Below are 20427 nucleotides of genomic sequence, written 5' to 3' on the forward strand. Positions count from 1 at the left end.
TTTGTAGAGCCACCTTTTGCTGCGATTACAGCTGCAAGTCGCTTGGGGTATGTCTCTATCAGTTTTGCACATCGAGAGACTGAAATTCTTTCCCATTCTTTCTTGCAAAACAGCTCGAGCTCAGTGAGGTTGGATGGAGAGCGTTTGTGAACAGTAGTTTTCAGCTCTTTCCACAGATTCTCCATTGGATTCAGGTCTGGACTTTGACTTGGCCATTTTAACACCTGGATACATTTATTTGTGAACCATTCCTTTGTAGATTTTGCTTTATGTTTGGGATCATTGTCTTGTTGGAAGATAAATCTCCGTCCCAGTTTCAGGTCTTTTGCAGACTCCAACAGGTTTTCATCCAGAATGGTCCTGTATTTGGCTGCATCCATCTTCCCCTCAATTTTAACCATCTTCCCTGTCCCTGCTGAAGAAAAGCAGGCCCAAACCATGATGCTGCCACCACCATGTTTGACAGTGGGGATGGTGTGTTGAGGGTGATGAGCTGTGTTGCTTTTACGCCAAACATATCGTTTTGCATTGTGGGCAAAAAGTTTGATTTTGGTTTCATCTGACCAGAGCACCTTCTTCCACATGTTTGGTGTGTCTCCCAGGTGGCTTGTGGCAAACTTTAGACAAGGCTTTTTATGGATATCTTTGAGAAATGGCTTTCTTCTTGCCACTCTTCCATAAAGGCCAGATTTGTGCAGTGTACGACTGATTGTTGTCCTATGGACAGACTCTCCCACCTCAGCTGTAGTTCTCTGCAGTTCATCCAGAGTGATCATGCGCCTCTTGGCTGCATCTCTGATCAGTCTTCTCCTTGTCTGAGCTGAAAGTTTAGAGGGACGGCCAGGTCTTGGTAGATTTGCAGTGGTCTGATACTCCTTCCATTTCAAAATGATCGCTTGCACAGTGCTCCTTGGGATGTTTAAAGCTTGGGAAATCTTTTTGTATCCAAATCCAGCTTTAAACTTCTCCACAACAGTATTACGGACCTGCCTGGTGTGTTCCTTGGTCTTCATGATGCTCTCTGCGCTTTCAACAGAACCCTGAGACTATCACAGAGCAGGTGCATTTATACAGAGACTTGATTACACACAGGTGGATTCTATTTATCACCATCAGTCATTTAGGACAACATTGGATCATTCAGAGATCCTTGCTGAACTTCTGGAGTGAGTTTGCTGCACTGAAAGTAAAGGGGCCGAATAATTTTGCACACACCACTTTTCAGTTTTTAATTTGCTAAAAAAGTTTAAAATATCCAATAGATTTCGTTCCACTTCACAATTGTGTCCCACTTGTTGGTGATTCTTCACAAAAAATAAAAATGTTATATCTTTATGTTTGAAGCCTGAAATGTGGCAAAAGGTTGAAAAGTTCAAGGGGGCCGAATACTTTCGCAAGGCACTGTAGATTAGTCACTAATGCAGAGTGACACCACAGTGTGGTACTGTGGACACCAATAAAGTACACTATGCCACATCGTAATATTTCATAGAAGGAAATTTGCAAGGAAAAGATGGACTTTTCAGGAACAGATGTTATGGGTAAAAACATATGCACTTTATTATTAACAAAATTCTACAAAAATAGAAAAAAACTGCAACTTTAAACTTGAGTATTATCCAAAGTGTATATCCAAATATTCATTGTACTATTGAATGCTTCTAACTTGTTGGTTAGTAATCACACAAGTTGTTTAAGGAATTTTGGGGAGGTAATATTTACATTGTATGTTAGTGAACATAGCAAATAACTTGGCAAAAGACAATCATAACTACAATAAAGCAACCAAACCATACAACAACCACTACAAGAAAAAAAAAAAAAAAAATATGCATGCAAGATAAAATCAGGGAATAGCTGAGTAATATAGTACCAAATAATGAGCAGGACAATACGATACTGAATATAAAAGGAGGAAAACTGGCAGAATGATAAAGCCCTGTACACACAAGCAGAATGTTGGGAGAAATTTGCCAGTACAAAAAATACCAGCCGACGCTCTGCCCATGTGTATGTCAGTCTGTCCGACAGAATATGGACTCAACTAACAAATTAAATCCAAATTCCAGCAAACACGTTTTAAGCAGTTACAGTAACATATTTTTTTTTCATTTTGGGATTAAAAGTTTGCAATAAAAGCTAATAATTGTAAACACCTTGTCAGTTTAAATGGTTTGTCTTAACCCCCTAACTACCAGTTTTGCTGGACAGCTTGCTCTGATGAAGGAAGTTCCTTCATCAAAGTAACAGTAACAGACCTACTGGCCAGATCACCAGGTGAAAATAAAATAATGCCTAAAAAAAATTAATGCAGCCAGCACATTTAAAGCGGTAGTAAACCCGCTGAAATATATATATTTTTTTGTCATACCTGCAAGGGAAAAGGCATAATGAGCTAGTATGCACCGCATACTAGCTCATTATGAAATACTTACCTTAGAACGAGGCCCTGACATCTCGCCCGATACACGCTGAGGGAGCTGACAAGTGCCCTTGGCGTGTCTTCCGGATATCGCGGCTCCGGAGATTTCTTTCCAGCAGGGTCCGGCGTCTGCCGGGCTTCCAGCTGAGAAACCCCTGTGCGCCAGGGGAATATCTCCTAAACCATACAGGTTTAGGAGATTTTTTTTTACCTACAGGTAAGCCTTATTATAGGCTTACCTGTAAGTAAAAGTGAAAAAAAGACCATACAACCGCTTTAAGGATTGGTAAGCTGCAATGTAATACATTTTTGCTTTTGGGGTTAGATATGCTTTAATGTTACCTGTGAGTTCCATTGAACCCTTACAAACTGAGCTAGTACTTTGCTTGGCCATTTGTCTTAATTTCCAAGTTAAATTTGGAGTTGAATAGAACTACATTGATCAGCCATAACATTATGATGACCCACCTAATATTGAGTAGGTCTCTCTTCTGCCACCAAAACAGCTCTGACTCATCACAGCATGAATGCCACTAGACCTCTGATGATATACTGTGCTATCTGGCACCAAGCCGTCAGTAGTAGATCATTTTGAGTCCTGTAAGTTGCAAGGTGTGGTTTCTGTGGATTGGACTTTTTTTTCCAGCACATCCCATAGATGCTCAATGAATTAAGATCAGAATTTGGAGCCCAAGTTAACACATCAAACTTGTGTTCCTTGAACTATTCTTGAACCATTTTTACACTGTGGCAGGGCATGTTATCCTACTGAAAGAAGCCACTGCCATCAGAGAATACCCCTTCCATGAAGTGGTGTACTTGATCAGCAACAATATTTAGAAAGGTGGTACTTGTCAAAGTAACATCCAAATGAAAGGCAGGACCCAAGGCTTCCCAGCAGAACATTGCCCAAAGCAACACACTGCCTCCACTGGTTTGCCTTCTTCCCATATTGCATCCTTGTTCCATCTCTTTCCCAGGTAAGCGATACACACACACCTGGCTATCAACATGATGTAAAAGATTCATCAGACCAGGCCACCTTCATTCATTACTCTGTGGTCCAATTCTAATGCCCATGTGCTCATTATAGGCACCTTTTGGCTGTGGTCACGGGTCACCATGGGCACACTGAATAGTCTGCAGCTATGCAGCACAACAAACTGCAATGCCCTTTTTTTTGTTTTGTCAGCACATCAAGTTAATGGACAACATGTTTACTTGCTACCTAATATGAATTATAGATACCACTGTAATGAGATAATCAATATTATTCACTTTACTTGTCAGTAATCTTAATCGTATGGCTGATTGGTGTAATTTTAAGTATTACATCATTTTTCACATGTACTTTATATTTAACAAAAAAAAAAATACATATTTGCTTACAATCATTCTCTTCTCATCTCTTCTCGGTTGTTTTATAATTTCCATACAAATATCATACATACTGCAAATTACTCATGATTGTGATATATATTATAACATAGTCTTTTTCTTTTTAGAGCATACCATGTTACAGCTTGGGGAATACCTTTTCTTCTCTCCTGTCTACCTCTCTTTGGTGATTACTATGGACCAGCTGGAGCATGGTGGTAAGTGTCCTATTCATGTAACATTTTTAGCTGTAAAACAGACACACTTTAAATGGTAATGTTGATGTTTAATGCATGATACTACATAGATCAAAAGTGAAATTGGCATATAGGAAAAGCCAATCTGATTAATCTCGCAGTTGGATACAGCCTGTATTAATAGTGTATGTTCCCTTCACCAGTTTAATTATATAATACAGTTTGTGAGACTGGAAAAAGTCAGCATTTAATATACTGCTAGGACAATCCTGAAGTCAAAGTTAAACACAGTAAGACAGGTTCCAGTTAATCTTTTTTCCTCTATTCTCAACTTTTCAGAGATTTTGCCCTCACTGGATCTTCCTAAGGTAGCCTTTAGAGACCTAATCCTTGCTTGAGTGTCAGATTGGGCCTTTAGTTTGAGGATATGATTAGACCATGACCAGCCTTAGTAAAGGTGGTATCTGCCTGATGAAGGTGGCAGACATCTTTTAGGTCTTATGTTCATTTCACATGTTTAGTCATAACCAAGTAGCTTAGGTGACTCCACATTATGTGACTTTCATTGTCCCTAGTGTTGTTAGAAGCTTCTTTTAGGGGTCTGTCAGGCCCTGTGGTGGTCGATTAGCCTGCTGCATTCTGAACACAGGACATCAGCCACCCGGTAGAGGCGCCATTCAGAGAATGTCTTGCGTTTTGTGAATTAAGACAGAGCATTCTCTTTGGACAAGGTAAAGAGCTGAAGCGGTGACATCATGCTCTACACCTCATCCAACCAGAGAACAATTTGCATTCATTCTGAAAATGTGGTGTTAAAGTGGGAGTAAACCCTGTTTCAAAAAACACTTATGTTCCCGGCATGCCGGAAATGCTAACTTTCACATTGGTTGTGCTCTCAACCAAACTTTCAAACCATCCAATGGCTGGTTTCATAACTGATCACATGTGCAGCATTATGGCAGTTGAAGAATCATTAGAGGCCAAGACGGCAGCTTCCTTGACTCAAAACGATAGATGGGTTTACTTCCACTTTAAACATGTTTTTATGAGCCAGTGATGTGTATTTAAATTATAACTCCAACCTGTCTGGTGACCATGAACTAGGGCAAATGGCATAAATAGATATGATTTTTTTTTGTTGGAAGGGGGGGGGGGGGGTTAGACCCTTACACTATATACATTCACCAACAAGTTATGTTATTGAGAAGACTAATACTCCTAACCTGAGGCAAATTATTTTCTGCCTTCATACAAGTGGTTCTTGTAGTTTGCTCTGTTTTAGCGTGAAATTAGTATAGTTACTGGAAAAGTGAAGAGGGTGAACAGAGATGCGACATTTTTGGGGCCTTTTCAAATTGTTAACTGTCTGTTTTGTAATTCCAGTTCACATTTAAAAAAAAAAAAAAATTCCTACTTTTAAATTTGATTGGGGTATACATTTAAATACTGGTTATGTTGCATTCTCTAGACAAGAAAAATGTTCCCACTCTGTCAGTAATTGTTTTCTATGGAATCTGTCTCTTTTTCAAAATGTCATGAAACAATAGCTTTTATTTAACGGGGATGCTTTTTGTTTAGTTCAGGCATTTCTTTTCAACTTTACAGATCTGTTCTGCTTTCATGATATTTTACACTGTATTTAAATGTTCTATTAACAAAAAAAAAACTGATTGTTGTAATGTACTTGAAAAAGGATTTACGATAGCATGAATACTGTTTATGATAAACTGTGACCCATGCGTCTGATAAAACAATAGCTCTCGGGGATTTGCAGCCTGTTATCAGATCAAGTGACCCAGCACAGTTACTACCTGCCCCATGGAATGTCTAAGATCACAGCTCACGGGGAGATACTACAAAGGGCCTATCACCTTTCTTGTATCGTCTTTCAACTCCACTAAGTGAATGCTGTTCTCTCTTCCAGCTGGATTACTGATGAGCATGTTGCCTGGAGATTTGTCATGTAAGTACTCTTCAGTTCCAGAAATGGATGACTTTCATTTACTGTTCATTATACAAGAGAAAAGCGGATAGTGAATTCATAATGCTTTCTTCTATGAAAAACGCCCCCCATCTACCTCCTGAGACCCCCCCCAGATCTCAAACGTGGAATGCAGTGTGCACAGCTCAGGTGACATTGTATTTAGTTGTAACTGGTTTAATAGACAGGCACACAGTAATTATTATTACGTTGCGACTAATCATTAAGTCAAGAAATAGTTTATTTTCCAAATTATGTGCTGAAGACTGCATAGCCACTGCAACTTGTTCACTGACCACAAACTGTAATCATGCAGTGTATGTTTAGGGTGGTCGTATGATTGGTTTGGAGGTGCATCGAAGCTTGTATAAAAGTCAACATTTGGCTACTCTAAAGCCGCATACACACGGGCGGACTGTCTGGCCAACTTAGTCCGTCGAAACACATTTCAGCGGACAGTCCGCTCGTGTGTGGGCTTCAGCTGACTTTTTCAGCGTGCAGTCTGGCGGACTAAGTATTTCGGAATTTCCGTAATACTGTCCGTCATACTTTGGTTTCAGCGGACAATCCGCTCGTGAGTAGGCTAGTTCGACGGACTAAGTATAGCGCATGCTCAGAAAGGATTTACACGGCGAAAGGTTGCATTGCTGTGTATTGGACTTCCTATTTCTAGTCCCGTCGTACGTGCTGTACACGTCAACGCGCAAGCTTTCGACGGACTGTTTGTGCATCCGTGTGTGGTCAAGTCCGTTCATTCGAAAGTAGGACGGACTGTCCGTCGGATTGTCTGACGGACTAAGTTGGCCATACAGTCCGCCCGTGTGTACGCGGCTTAACTTATTTAAATGATCGTTCCCTCTGAGCTTGTTTTTATTGTCACATCTAGAGGACATAAGGACATGAGCTTGTTACCGCAATCTGACTGTTTCTCTTTTATCAATATTTGCAGGCCAAAAAAATCAAGTTTATGAATCAATAAATGAAACATAATAATAAATAAGTTTATTTGGAGGTTTATTTTTTTATTTTTTTAAATCAGCGTTATTTGATTTGTTTTCAGTAAAACAGTAAATACATTTAAATTTTTTAAATAAAGGTATACCCATCAGCGTCCCCCCTTACATAAAAGCCTACCTTAATATCAGGATCCCCATCAAAGTCCCACCTTACATCAGGGTCCCCATCAGCGCCCTCATCTTACATCAGAGTTCACTCTCACGTGACCGTTCCCATCAGAGTCCGCTCTTAAATCAGAGGGCCTGATAAAATCTTGCAGAGGGTCAGATTTGGACCACACCTCTATATCCTTATTACCATTGAATGTTTTTTTTTTTTTCATGTACTGAAGGACAATATAGCGTTACCATGTGCAAATCCTATGTTGGAGATGAGTCTAGCACAACATTGGTGGAAAAATAAATGGCCAGACTTTTTTCACATGCCTCACTACTATTAACAAGCTTTTTTTTTTTTTTCTTTTACTATTCCTGTTTAAATTATCTGCACAAACACAGCTTTCTGATTAAAATACCTTCTTTTATTCAAGTGGACAAAAAAAAAAAGAGAAAAACTTCCAGCTTTTTCTGAGTGATATATCGTAAATGTATTTGCTCCAGATCCTTATAAATTTATGGGATAACCATTCTCTTCAGTGTGGATGAATAACTTCAAAGAGTAGTGGAAGGGACAGCGAGGGAAAAATCAAACGCTTAAGTGTTCCCCAGAGGCTTTGTATTTCCTTCTCAGTGAGCGAAAACAAATGTTTCAGGCCTAGGGGAGGTAGCTGTGAAAAGTGTACCTAATATAAAGAGGGCACTTTCCTTGTCCCGTTGGGATCCAGTGATATTTACATAAGACAGATTCTTGTTTGGAAGGCTCGCAGTTTAACTTTGAACCCCTCCTGACCTGCCATTTGTAATTTGCAGTAGAAAAGACAGTCATAGCAGACTGAGCCGAACTTCAAGGCAAAATTCTCCAGCAACATCGAAAAGAAACTTTCCTTTGTGTTCCTTGGCTCTTTTGATTTTCACTTGTGCTCTGGATCCCTGTTTTACATAAATTACATGTAGGTAATTCAGCTACATCTATTAACTTGGATTCAAATCCGAAGGGATTTTTACTCCAAATCTCTGCCATATTCATTGATGTGCACAGGCATTGAAGTAGACTTATTTTCCTGGAAAATGGGTATTGGTTTGTTAAAACCACCACCAGGTCCTTATATCTCTTAAAAAACACTGTTTCTTTATGTGTATCTTATGTTCAGAAGAATGCATTTGTCAGAGGGCCAAAACTTATTTTGCTAAGGCATTGAGTTACCAAGGCAGACCAATATATAGACCTATAGCATAGTTGTTTTTTTCCTTAATGCATTCTCTGCATTAAAGGGTAACTCTACTTTTGTGGGGAAAAATATAGCAAATAAAAAATAATAATATCGTTTATACCAGGGATATGTAATTAGCGGACCTCCAGCTGTTGCAGAAATACAGGTCCCATGAGGCATAGCAAGACTCTGACAGCCACAAGCATGACACCCAGAGGCATGATGGGATTTGTAGTTTTGCAACAGCTGGAGGTCCGCTAATTGCAAAACCCTGGTTTATACAATTGTGACTCCAGTCATATTATAATTGAATGTTATTAAAAATTACATTTCCTTTTCAATCTGAAGCGCTGTAATATTCTGTAACATGCAATGCAATATGGCTACCTATAGGCTTTCTGTACACAGATGGTGCACAGAATGCCCCCTAAAATGTAATTTCCTGCTTGTGTGATTGGCTTACTGGTTTTCCCAGAAGTCTACACTAACATACAAGTCAGATTTTTGGTATCCCCTGCAACAAAATTAAAATTTTAGGGAGATACTCCCAAAGGGAAATCATGTCTAAAGGGATGCAGATCTGTAGGAATCTGCAACAAAGTTTGCTAAAATCTTTGCAATGTACATAGACCGCCAAGAGGAAAATGTCCTTTACTCAACTAAATTTGAGTTACACTTTAAGGCAAAAGAAAAAAACTTCCAATATCAGCGTCCCCCAGCACACCCCTAAACACTTACCTGGCTCTTCTTTTGATCCAGTGCTGTGCTCATTTGAAACAGCTCTGCGCTCTCCTCCTCTTCTCACAGGACACAGAGGCAGCAGCAGGAACCATTGGCCATATCAGCAGAATTCGGCCAGAATCATTGGTTGGATTAAGCTTTCTGCAGGTGGTGTGTGTATGCATGTACCTGGAAGAAAGGCAGCGAAATACAACTACTGTGGACAAGCAGCAAATGGTTAAGGAACACATATTTGCATGAATTGGTGTTTTTTTTCTGCCTGGGGTTTAGCTTTAATTTGTGAAAGTTACCAAATGGCAAACCTATTTGAAAACCTGTTGGATTTTTATTCTGTCTAGGAATGTCATCAGCAAGGTTCTCAGGGAGAAATGAGGAAAAAACAATCATAGCATAGGAGTGCGCACGGGGTGTGCCGGCATGCCTTGGCACACCCTAATTACCTTGTGCTGCCTCCCGATATCTGCACTGAAATGTTGCATCCAAGGAATGTGTAGCCTACACTGCCTGTGAAACAGTTTCACATTGAGAAGATCATGAGGCTTGTAAGAGCCGCTCAGTGTGTGTGAAACGGTCATGTAATGTAACTGCGTTCAAGGAGAGAGACCAGCTTTCACAACTCAGTGGTGATGTAGAGGGTGGGCAGAACTGAACAGCTATCAAACACCAGCCAATGGGATAGGGTCTGAGCTGGCTGTTATATTTATGTGGCTCTGCCCCTTTCTTAAACAAAAAATGATTGGCTGGTGTTTGATAGCTGCTCTATCCCGCAGCTCCGCCCATCCCTGATATCGCGGCCGAGTTGTGACAGCTGGATCCTCTCCCTGCAAGCAGTTTAATTACATGACAGTTTTGCACATTCAGCAACTCTGGCAAGCCTCGTGATCTGCTCCATGTGAAACTCTCCCTCTACCCTGTCAGTGTCCATCAGTGCTGCCTGTCAATGCTAATAAGTGCCCATCAGTGCTGCCTATCAATGCCAATCAGTAGTGCCCATCAGTGCTCCCTATTAGTGACAATCAGTGCCCATCAGTGCAGCCTATCATTGCCAATCAGTGCACATCAGTGCAACCTATCAGTGCTGCCAATCAGTGATGCCTATTAGTGCCACTCAGTGCAACATAGCAGTGCTGCCTATGAATGCCAATCAGTGTTGCCAATCAACGCCCATAAGTGCTGCCTATCAGTGATGCCAATCAGTACCCGTCAGTGCTGCTTATTAGTGCCAATCAGTGCTGCCTATCAGTGCCAATCGGTGCCCATCAGTGTTGCCTATAAATGCCCATCAGTGCTGCCCATCAATGTCAATCAGTGCCCATCCGTGCTGACAATCAGTGCCTACAAGTGCTGCCTATCAGTGCCAATTAGTGCTGCCAGTCAGTGACAACCAGTGCCGTTTACAATGCCACCTATCAGTGCCCATCTGTGCGGCCAATTTCTTCCCATCAATGCTGCCAATCAGTGCAGCCTATCGATGCCAATCATTGCCCATCAGTGCTGCCAATCAGTGCATTGAGTGCAGGGATGGGGAGATGAACACTGCAGCCAGGCACATTGTCCATGGGGGGGGGGGGGGGGGGGCTAATGGCATACAACTGAAATGTTTGTTAATGCCACATGCCAATCTTTAGTATAATAGGTAATCACACCACTATTTACAATAAACTACTCGAGGTAAAATAAAAAAGTGTCAGTAAAAGGCTAAGCACTGTTAGGCCCCTTTCACACTATCCGCCCCGTGATGATCCGTTACTGATCCGCCCGTGATGATCCACTCGCTCAGCGGGGATCGCTCCGTTGTCCCCGCTGAGCCGGCGGCGGACAGGGCGGTCTCCGCACACTGTGCAGGGACTGCCTTGTCAGCTCTCCGCTCTCCTCTATGGGGATCGGACGAGCACGGACTGTCTGTCCGTGTTCATCCGATCCGCTCTGCAGACGGATAGAGAAATAGGATTTTCCTCCGTCTGCAGAATCGGACAGTAGCGGAGGCGGATGATATCGGGTGTCTGCGGATGTTCATCTGCAGACACCCGCTATCCCATAGGGATGAATGTAGGCCCGTATTTCATCCGCAAACGGATGGATGAAATACGGACATATCGTCCGCATGTGTGAAAGGGGCCTTACTTGTTCAGCCCTAATTTACTGATCAATAACCTAACAATAATAGTGGAGCCTCTAATGTATGGAGATCTCAATAAACTTACCACAATGCTGGTCTCTGTGATATGCAATGTCACATATAATACACATCAAACTGAAAACAAGACATAACAAATGAAACTTAGCAGGGATGGTGGAATCCCCTTTACAGATAACTGCAATACAAATTAACTTCAAGTACAACAACTTTTTAGTTGAGAGGTTCACACCATTATAGCACTTTGGCATTTTTATTTTTTAGATTGTTACACTTAATTTTATATGTTTTAGTCACTATTATAATGTGAATTATTGCACTTAACGTTCATTTTCCAACACCCCTGCTATGTCCATGTCTTTATGGACCTTGCTTTGTGCACTAGTGTGCAGTCATGTTGGAACAGGCAGGGCCATCCCCAAACTGGTCCCACAAAGTTGAGACCATGAAATTGTCTAAAATGTCTTGGTATGCTGACGCCCTAAGAGTTCCGTTCACTGAACTAAGGGGCCAAGCCTAACCCCTGGGAAACAACCCCACACCATAATGCCTCCTCCACCAAATGATTTGGACCAGTGCACAAAGCAAGGTCCATAAAGACATGGATGAGCGAGTTTGCAGTGGAAGAACCTGACTGGCCTGCACAGAGTCCTGACCCTAACCCAATAAAGCACCTTTGGGATGAATTAGAGCAGAGACTACAAGCCAGGTCTTCTCATCCAACATCAGTGCCCAACCTCACAAATGCGTTTCTGGAAGAATGGTCAAACATTCCCATAGACACACTCCTAAACGTTGTGGGCAGCTTTCACAGAAGAGTTAAAGTTGTTATAGCTGCAAAGGGTGGGCCAACACAATATTGAACCCTACGGACTAAGACTGGGATGCCATGAAAGTTCATGTGCATCAAAAGGCAGGGGTCCCAATGTGTTTGACAATATAATGTGTATATATGTACATGCATGTGTGTTTGAGCTTTGGGGTGCACATCCTAATACATTAGGCTGCGCATGCCTATGAGTCATAGTAAAGTAAAAGCAACACATATTATTAAAGAAGTGGTGATCAAATACCAAAGACATTATTCAAATGTAATTTTCATACAGTGCTGCATGACTGTACAATTTCTAGTTGCACAGTGCTGAATAGCAAAAAATTATCTGGCCATGAAGGGGGTAAAACCTTCCAGAACTCAAGTGTATTTTTAAAAGCAACTAGGTGTAGAAAGAAGGGGTTTGGGTTCCTGGAGAACTGGGGCAACTTCTCAGTCAGTTACCAGCTTTATAGAAGGGACAGACTGCATCTAAACGTGGAAGGTGAAGATCTGCTGGGAGAGAAGATATCCAAAAAGTTAGAGGGGTTTTTAAACTAGGCGACAGGGGGTCTAGAAGTAGAGATAATCAGTGTGAAACATATTCCAGAGGGTAGTATTGGGGGCATTAGTGGTAGGTTGACTATAGCACCTCAACCCGAGGGAAGTATAGTAACAAGTCCTATTTGCAACCCCAGAGCACCCAATAAGGAGATAGTATGCGACCGGTCTAAACTATGTGGCATGTTCACCAATGCCAGGAGTCTGGCGGACAAGATGGGAGAACTATAACTACTGTTGCACAAGGAGTATTTCAATTTTATAGTAATTACAGAGACTTGGTTCTACAGCTCTCATGATTGGCTGGCAAGCATTCAAGGGTATTCCCTATATCACAGGGATAGCATAATATCCAATGTAAAAAAGGGGAAGGGGTATGCCTGTATATCAAAAATGATGTACAAGTGAATGTGAGAGATGACATCACTAAGGCCGCGTACACACGGGCGGACTGTTCGGCCAACTTTGTCCGCTGAACAGTGTTTCAGCGGACAGTCTGCTCGTGTGTGGGCTTCAGCGGACAGTTTCAGCGGACAGTCTGACGAACAAAGTTTTTCGGAAATCCCGTAATACTGTCCACTGAAACTTGGTTTGAGCGGACAGTCCGCTCGTGTGTAGGCTTGTTCGTCAAACTAAGTTCCGCGCATGCTCAGAAAGGATTTACACGCCGAAGGTTGCATTGCAGTGTATAGGACGTTGTTTTTCTAGTCCCGTCGTACGTGCCGTTCACGTCATCGCGCACGGTTTCAGCGGACTGTTCGTTTATCGTGTGTGGTCAAGTCCGCTCATGCTAATTTTGAGCGGACTGTTTGTCAAACTGTTTGACGAACAAGGTTGGGCGAACAGTCCGCGCGTGTGTGTGCGGCCTAAGGGAGCAAGGGAGGAGGTGGAATCCTTATGGGTAGAGCTACAAAGGGTGGCAAGTAATACTGGGAGCATGCTATAGGCTCCCTAACTAGAGGGAGGATGCGGAGGCGGACCTCCTATCACAATTTGGATTAGGGGCAAGAAGGGAAAGTGTAATTATAATAGGGGATTTTAGTTATCCAGACATAGACTGGGTGGAAGGAACCGCAAATTCATCTAAGGTTTGCCAGTTCCTAAATGTCTTGCAGGACAATTTCATGAGTCAGATGGTAAATGCACAACCTAGAAATAAAGCGTTACTAGACCTACTGATTAGCAACAATACAGACCTCACAATGTGTGACAATTTAGGAAACAGCGATCACAGGTCAATTCTTGTTAGTATAAATGACACAAATAGAAATATAACGGGAATACAAAGACACTGAATTTCAAAAGAGCCAACTTCCCTAAACTATGATCCTTGCTAGAAGATAATAATTGGGATAAAATCTTAGGAACAAAGAACATGGAGGAAAAATGGGCATGCTTTAAGAGCATATTAAATAAGGGCATTAGCCAGTGCATCTCAATGGGAAATAAATTTAAAAGACCTAATAAAAGTCTTGGGTGGCTTAACTCCAATGTAAAAATGCATATAAAAGCAAAGGAGAAGGCCTTCAAAAAATACAAGGCTGAGGGATCATCAGCATTCCAACTATACAAAGAATGCAACAAGAAATGTAAGGGTGCAATCAGGGCGGCTAAGATAGAACAGGAAAGGCACATAGCAGAGGAGAGTAAAAAAAAAAAAAAAAAGAAATTCATAAATTAAGTACATAAATAGTAAGAAAGGGAGGTCAGATCATACTGGTCTCATAAAGAATGATGAAGGGAATATGGTTACTAAGAATGGAGAGATGGTGAAGGCATTGAATTTATTCTTCTCTTCAGTCTTCACAAGGGAATCGGGGAGCTTCAGTACCCAAAACTGCAATGTTTATCCTCATGACATGTCACAGGAAGCACCCTCATGGCTAACAGAGGACAGAATTAGAAATAGACTTGAAAAACATAATAAGTATCTGGGACCAGATGGCTTGCACCCGAGGGTCCTTAAGGAACTAAGTCAAGTAATTGCCAGACCATTGTTCCTATTTTTTACGAACAGTCTACTGACTGGAATGGTACCAGCTGATTGGAGAAAAGCCAATGTAGCACCAATATTTAAAAAAGCACCAAGATACATCCCTGGGAATTACAGACCAGTTAGCCTAACATCAATTGTATGCAAGCTCTTGGAGGATATGATAAGGAACTATAAACAAGATTTTAGTAATGACAAAGGTATCATTAGCAGTAAGCATGGATTCATGAAGAATCGTTCTTGCCAAACCAATCTGTTACCCTTCTATAAAGAATTGAGCTGCCATCTAGATAAAGGAAGGCCTGTAGACATGGTGTATCTGGATTTTGCAAAGCATTTCCCTATAAATGTTTACTGTACAAAGTAAGGTCCATAGGCATGGACCATAGGGTGAGTTCATGGAATGAGAACTGGCTACAGGGATGAGTTCAGAGGGTAGTGAAAAATGGGGAGCACTCAGAATGGTCCGGGGTGGAAAGTGGGGTGCGCCAGGGTTCTGTTGGTTCGTTGGACCAATCCTGTTTAATTTGGTCTGTTGGACCAATCCTGTTTAATTTATTCATAAACGACCTGGAGGATGGGATAAATGGCTCAATCTCTGTATTTGTGGATGATATTAAGCTAAGCAGGGCAATAATTTCTCTGCAGAATATGAAAACCTTGCAAGAAGATCTGAACAAATTAATGGGGTGGGCAACTACATGGACAATGAGGTTTATTGTAAAATAATGCATTTGGGTGGCAAAAATATGAATGCAATTTACTCACTAGGGGGGAGAACCTTTGGGAGAATCTAGGATGGAAAAGGACCTGGGGGTCTTAGTAGATGACAGGCTCAGCAATGGCATTCAATGCCAAGCTGCTGCATTAAAAAGAGAGATAAAACAATAATTCTCCCACTCTACAAGACTCTGATCCGGCCTCACCTGGAGTATGCTGTCCAATTCTGGGCACCAGTCCTCAGGAAGGATGTGCTGGAACTGGAGAGAGTCCAGAGAAGGTCGACAAAACTAATAAAGGGACTGGAGGACCTTAGTTATGAGGATAGGTTACGAGCACTGAACTTGTTCTCTCTGGAGAGGAGACGCTTGAGAGGGGATGTGATTTCAATGTACAAATACCATACTGGTGACCCTACAATAGGGATAAAACTTTTCCACAAAAGGCAATTTAATAAGACACGTGGCCGTTCACTAAAACTAGAAGAAAAGAGGCTTAACCTTAAACTGCGTAAAGGGTTTTTTTACTGTAAGAGGGGTTAGGATGTGGAATTCTCTATTAGATAAGCACCTGAACGACCACAACATACAGGGATATACAATGCAATACTGACATAAAATCACACACATAGGTTGGACTTGATAGACTTGTGTCTTTTTTTTAACATTTCCTACTGTGTAACTGTGTATGTATGTTAAATAGACTTGGTATCAGCCTCTTGCAATCCCCTATACACCGGAACTCAGTCTAGGAGAATGAGAAGCAGCAGAAGGAGCCAGTGCTTCAGTGCCTATATGCCAACAAGGAGCATGTTAACAGAAGGATACAGCAGTGTTACAAAGAGATGAGCTCATTAGTCTGCTGCTGCAATTTCACTGTCCAGTCTGGCTGAGGGAGGGACAAGACCTGCTTACACTACCTAACTGCAGTAGAGAAAAGTCAGGTGTCAAGGCTGGCCAAGTGGCAGAGCTGTATACATTTCAGAACTGGATAGACAGAAATACAAATCCTTAGGCAGGTGTTATAGTACTCATGTATGTATCTCCCTTGTGTATGTAGTTGTTTTGGGATATATATCAGTGAGTGTATACATGTGGGTGACCTTTGGAAATTTATATGTGCTGTTACCAATGTTTCCAAAAAAATTTATTAATGCAGAACTCCTGCAATTTGACAAAATCTACCCTTGCAATTGTGCCTGCAGTGCAAGGGTAAATGTTTGCAGGGATAAAGCGTATTACCCTATTCCTCAGTTCAGCAGGCTCCAGCACTGTTTTCTTCTACTCAAAGCTCTGGGCTGTGGGTGGTACCTTGGCATCATGATCTACAGGGCAGGGCTATTAACCCTGCATTGTACATGGAGAAGGCAAGCATGTGACAGCACTGGACTGGCCACATAGATAGTGGAAGCCTGCCAAAGACAGGAATAAGTAAAGTATTACACCTTATCCCTGCATGCCTAGACTAAGTGTACATTTAACCCTTGCAGTGGGAGGTTCACATTGCTGCAGTTCAGCTTTAATAAAATACTGTTTTAAAATTTTACAAACTTTTGTGTAATCTCATGTTACCTCAAAAGTCCCTATGAATTCTTAAGCTGTTTTCCTGGTTTAACTTTTATTTTTTATTTATTTTTTATGTATTTATTGGAAGGGAGTTATAAATGTTTTCTTTCCATTTTCTTGATATGAATGGGTAAGTCTTCCAGTACCTTCTATGTGCAGCCAGAACCTTCGCAATGGGAATATAGCTGGTTTGAGTAGCAGGAACAGATGAATTAAAAAGGCCACATGCACATTTGTATTGCATGGTTTTATTTAAACATTTTGACCAGATTTTCAAATAATTTCTTTCATTAATGCCATACACACATTTCTAATATATTTGTAATTAGCATAATTAGAGCAGAGGATTTCTACAGCTTTTCACTCATCCAATTAAGAGGAAGCCACTTTGATCCATGGAGAAAACCTATTTAACACTGTAAAACGTGTATATGTAACTACTATTGCTAGGGCAGTTTGAACTTCTACTCTTTGTTGTGGGAATTTGAAATAGTGTCTATAATGTCTATACTGATTTTGGTTTCCCATATGCCTTACGTTTCAGGAAATATTTGTTTTCTTTTTAGTACTCTGTATCATTATGTTCTTACTTGTAATGGGAAAGGCAGTCGATGAATGTATAGAATTTTTAGTAGATGGATCATGCTCCTTTTAGGGAATGTATAGTGGTTTTTAAAATATTTTTTTTAATCAGGTAAATTTATTACATATCAACAGGGCTCATGTTCTGAGTGAATAGGTGCAGGAACTCAACCTCCTGTGAGGGAAAAGCACACTACATCAAATGGTCGGTGTGTGGCCAAATAGATAAGTGGGAGGGTTTTAAAGTAACTCACAGATTAACGGACAACATAGAGACTGCAGGGGTCAGAAATGCACAGAGAATGCAGGTGTCAGGGGTAAGTAATGCACAGAGTGCAGGGGTCAGGAGTAATTGATGCCTAGGCTACTGTACAGAATACAGACAAAAATTACCTAGCAGCCCCAATCTCCCCTCCACCTCTGCCTAATGCTGGAGGATTATTCCTCTGTCATTATGAAACAATTCAGGGTCTAAATCGCCATTCCAGAGGAGGAGGACGTCATCTATTTACCTTTTCCACAGCACCAACTCTAGTCTGCGCCAAAAAGATTACCGCTCTAGGTGATAACCCCATATTCACACCATCCTTGTGCTTAAATGAAGGGTGGCGGCTCAGCAAAGGCAGTTAGCAGAAGAAATTAAATTGGACAGCCATACTCCAATATAATACCTTTATTGATATAAACTGATCCATACACCAACTAGAAGTGACGTCAGTGCGGGCGAGCGCGTAGCCTCAATGCATTTATGTTTCTATGTCAGGAAGCTTCCTGATGGCGTGGAAACATGAAATATATTGAGACTGCGCACTCGCCCACACTGACATCACTTCTGGTATGCCTAGTTCAAAGCTCTGGTGTGTGGGAACGCATGCAGAGAACGCCAGGAATTGCATGTGCCTCTGCTGTTTGGTTGTACATGTTAGTGCTAGCTTATTAGCACCTACGAATGTAAGTGCACAATATAGCAATTTAGTTTCCAGGCTATATTGCGCTGTGATGAATCTTGTTTTTACGAATTTCTGCCTTTACATGAGTCTAAGGATATATAAGCTGACGAGATTAAGCTAAAGGAATATCCCTGTGATTTTCCCCATCATTCCAAGGACTTGATTTCTACAAAAGTTTTTATATTTTAGTTATCTGGTGAGTTTGTTTTTCTCCTACATGAGTGGTGGTGAAGCACAAATAGCCAAGAATTATTTACTATTACACTATTTTTCCTTTTGGTGTGTGGACTTTTTTTCTAAGAATTGCTTTGATAGTATACGCATTTACCTAATAGGGTTTATACTTTTTGTTAATATGTTGGTTTTATATCTTTCACATGGATGTTATAATTTGCACAAGTAAATACAGCTGGATAAAACAAAAACTGTGTCTGACGCCATTTCAGGCTGCAAAGCAACAAAATAGGATCATTTGATTATTTGATCATTTGATTATTTTAAAGGGGGGTGATTATTTTCTGTACCCGCTGCATGTATGTGTATATATATATATATATATATATATATATATATACAGTATATCACAAAAGTGAGTATACGCCTCACATTTTTGTAAATATTTATTATATCTTTTCATGTGACAACACTGAAAAATTACACTTTGCTACAATGTAAAGTAGTGAGTGTACAGCTTGTATAACAGTGCAAATGTGCTGTCCCCTCAAAATAACTCAACACACAGCCATTAACCGGTTCCCGACCGGCGCACGCCGATGTACGTCAGCAGAATGGCACGGGCAGGCATATTGGCGTACAGGTAAGTCCAATCTTTAATTCTGCCCTGGCATCGCGAGCGCGCCGCCGGCGGCGCGCTCGCATGCCGGTCGGGACCCCTGTGAGTCCGGTTACGGGTCCCGCGGACTCGATCGCCGTGGGCATACTGTCTCATGGGGCGGCTGAACGGAGAAATGCCATTGTAAACAGCATTTCCCCGTTCTGCCTAGCAACTAGTGATGCTGATCTCTGCTCCATGTGATTGGAGCAGAGAGCAGTGTTCACTAAATGAAAGCCCAGCCCCCCACATTTAGTAACACACCCCTAGGAACACTTAACCCCTACACTGCCACCCACTGGTTAACCCCTTCGCTGCCAGTGTCATTTACACAGGAATCACTGCATTTATATAGCAGTGATTGCTGTATAAATGACAGTGGTCCCAAAAATGTGTCAAAAATGTCCGATGTGTCCGCCATAATGTCGCAGTCACAATAAAAATCGCTGATCGTCGCCATTACTAGTAAAAAAAATATATTAATAAAAATACCATAAAACTATCCCCTATTTTGTAAACGCTATAACTTTTGCGCAAACCAATCAATAATCGCTTATTGCGATATTTTTTTACCAAAAATATGTAGAAGAATACGTATCTGCCTAAACTGAGGGGAAAAATTGTTTTTATATGTTTTTGGGTTACATTTATTATAACAAAAAGTAAAAAATAATGAGTTTTTTTCAAAATTGTCGCTATATTTTTGTTTATAGTGCAAAAAATAAAAACCGCAGGGGTGATCAAATACCACCAAAAGAAAGCTCTATTTGTGGTAAAAAAAGGACGCCAATTTTGTTTGGGAGCCACGTCGCACGACCGCACAATTGTCAGCTAAAGCGACCCAGTGCCAAATCGCAAAAAGTGGTCTGGTCTTTGACCAGCAAAATGGTCCGGGGCTAAAGTGGTTAATGTCTAAACCGCTGGCAACAAAAGTGAATACACCCCTAAGTGAAAATGTCCAAATTGGGACAAATTAGCCATTTTCCCTCCCTGGTGTCATTTGACTGATTAGTGTTACAAGGTCTCAGGTGTAAATGGGGAGCAATTGTGTTAAATTTGGTGTTATTGCTCTCACTCGCATCGGTTACTGGAAGTTCAAAATGGCACCTCATGGCAAAGAACTCTCTGAGAGCCGGTTCACACAGGGGCGACTCAGATCCGACTTCAGGTCGCCCCTAGTCGCCTCAGGTTGGACAACATGTAAAAATCAATGTAAGCGAATGAGAGCCATC

The 20427-nt window shown here is 41.3% G+C and overlaps 1 protein-coding gene across 1 annotated transcript in view; it reads left to right on the forward strand.

Annotated features, from left to right (window-relative positions):
* LOC143982287 (cyclic AMP receptor-like protein A) overlaps nt 1–20427 on the forward strand; it is a 933494-nt gene that overhangs the window by 629492 nt on the left and 283575 nt on the right. Inside the window, exons 7-8 of the mRNA XM_077480869.1 lie at nt 3928–4017; nt 5921–5959. Coding sequence (XP_077336995.1) covers nt 3928–4017; nt 5921–5959 — 129 coding nt within the window. The remainder of the gene's footprint in view (nt 1–3927; nt 4018–5920; nt 5960–20427) is intronic.

This window comes from Lithobates pipiens, unplaced genomic scaffold (assembly GCF_037356315.1).
Source record: "Lithobates pipiens isolate NorthernLeopardFrog02 unplaced genomic scaffold, aLitPip1_a1.2 Scaffold_16, whole genome shotgun sequence".
Taxonomy (NCBI): domain Eukaryota; kingdom Metazoa; phylum Chordata; class Amphibia; order Anura; family Ranidae; genus Lithobates; species Lithobates pipiens.